The sequence below is a fragment of the Penaeus monodon genome, chromosome 24, assembly GCF_015228065.2.
Source record: "Penaeus monodon isolate SGIC_2016 chromosome 24, NSTDA_Pmon_1, whole genome shotgun sequence".
Taxonomy (NCBI): Eukaryota; Metazoa; Arthropoda; class Malacostraca; order Decapoda; family Penaeidae; genus Penaeus; species Penaeus monodon.
Window position 1 is genome coordinate 6,303,618 of NC_051409.1, and position 1,157 is coordinate 6,304,774.

At 41.0% G+C, this 1,157-nt stretch overlaps 1 protein-coding gene across 1 annotated transcript in view; it reads left to right on the top strand.

Moving 5' to 3' along the window:
* LOC119588506 overlaps nt 1-1,157 on the top strand; it is a gene marked incomplete in the record, with an annotated part of 22,356 nt that overhangs the window by 17,534 nt on the left and 3,665 nt on the right. The window contains 1 exon segment of the mRNA XM_037937151.1: nt 1-1,157. Coding sequence (XP_037793079.1) covers nt 1-1,157 — 1,157 coding nt within the window.

Here is a 1,157-nt window from a genome sequence, read left to right on the forward strand (position 1 = left end):
TAAAGTGCATTTTAGTAATAAGTCACAATTCCGAAAGGAGGTGAAGACTGTGGAGCAGAATCCCATAGTAGGTAGAAGAAAAAATAGAAAAGGTGTTGCAAGAAAGATAAAACCAGAAAGTGTAGTATATGAGACAAAAAATGAGACGCTGTTGAGACTACAAGGTGCTTCATGTAGTTCCAGTGAGGATGAAAAAGAAGTTCGAAAAATTCATTCATCCAAGATTATTTCTCCGGTAAAAATAGAAAAGGTAGATAGCTCACATGTATCCTCTTATTCTAAAGTGAAGAAACAGGAGAAAAGTAATACTAGTGAAGGTAAAAAAATAAAAACAGTTACAAGCAGCAAAGAGAACAAGACAATGAATATAAAACAGGGGAAAGTGGTGCAAAACCAGTACTTATCCAAAAGAGAACTTGCCAGGAAAAATAAATCAAAGGAAATTTCACCGAAAACAGACTTGACAGTCCAGCCATCAACTTCCACACATGGAGGCTCAGCGACAAACAGTTCTGCGAAGAAATCCGAGCTCAAAAGTACAGATTACTTAAGAAACCAAAGTAGTCCTGTACGAGCAAGCTGGAAAGATCATTCTGAGGAGGAAGTACACAAGGTAGCAACGCAACTCCGACTCTTTGAGGAAGACTGGAGCAGGAGTGAGTCCTCAACCTCCGATAGTGAGGGTGAGGAGGACCAGTTGGAGGAGAGAAATTCCGATGAGGGAGGTGAGAACAGTGAGCCAGAACAAGGGAGCAGCTTGGAGATTGATGTAGTACCAAGCATGAGGGCAAAAAGTAAATGTACTTATAAAGTAAAAAACATAGACAACCTACTAGAGAGGAGTCAGGATGCTATTGATATAATATGTGAAAAGAAATACCTAGCAGAATCAAGATTAAACAGAGAGAAGAAGGTGATCCCTGTTCCTTCTTTGGAGGAAACTTGTTTACCTGGACCAGGAAATGCCAGTGAGAATCAAGGCAAGGGACGTGTCAGTTCTCCTACACAGGACGAAGAGGAGGTGATGCCAAGATTGACTGCCATTTGGGCAAATGAGGAGGACAGCGCATCTGAAAAAGACATTTTAAGTAAAGGAGAAAGTAAGGAGACTGGGGTTCCTTCACACTCCTCGAGTCCACCAGAGACAAAAGAATTCA